This window comes from Acanthisitta chloris, unplaced genomic scaffold (genome assembly GCF_000695815.1).
Source record: "Acanthisitta chloris isolate BGI_N310 unplaced genomic scaffold, ASM69581v1 scaffold30078, whole genome shotgun sequence".
Taxonomy (NCBI): Eukaryota; Metazoa; Chordata; class Aves; order Passeriformes; family Acanthisittidae; genus Acanthisitta; species Acanthisitta chloris.
In genome coordinates, this window is record NW_008688010.1 from 3,380 (window position 1) to 3,679 (window position 300).

A 300-nucleotide genomic window follows, 5' to 3' on the forward strand; every position below is an offset into this window, starting at 1 on the left:
TGAGCCGAGCAGGCAGCAGCCACCCGGTGGGGCTGCTGTGAGCTCAGGAATGCTTCAGGGAAGTGCTTGGACCTGCCGAGGCCCAGCCCTGCCCCAGCCTCAGCCCCCGCAGCTCCTCACCTGCTCTTTCTCCTCTGGAGTCACGTGGTTGGTGGCAGACTTAATCCTCTCCAGTTTCTCCGTGTAGCCGGCACAGTCCTTCCTCAGCACCTCAATCTCCCTGGCCATCTCGGGGGTCGTCATGGAGCTGTTCAGTTCCTTCAGCTCTGGAAAGGCAGCACGGATCACGGGCCAGGCTGC

At 62.7% G+C, this 300-nt stretch overlaps 1 protein-coding gene across 1 annotated transcript in view; it reads right to left on the bottom strand.

The window, feature by feature from the left end:
• The window catches only part of PSMC3IP (PSMC3 interacting protein), a gene marked incomplete at its 5' end in the record, with an annotated part of 654 nt that extends 360 nt beyond the window's left edge, over positions 1–294 (bottom strand). Inside the window, one exon of the mRNA XM_009080863.1 lies at positions 119–294. Coding sequence (XP_009079111.1) covers positions 119–294 — 176 coding nt within the window. The remainder of the gene's footprint in view (positions 1–118) is intronic.
• Between the last annotated feature and the right edge of the window lie 6 nt (positions 295–300).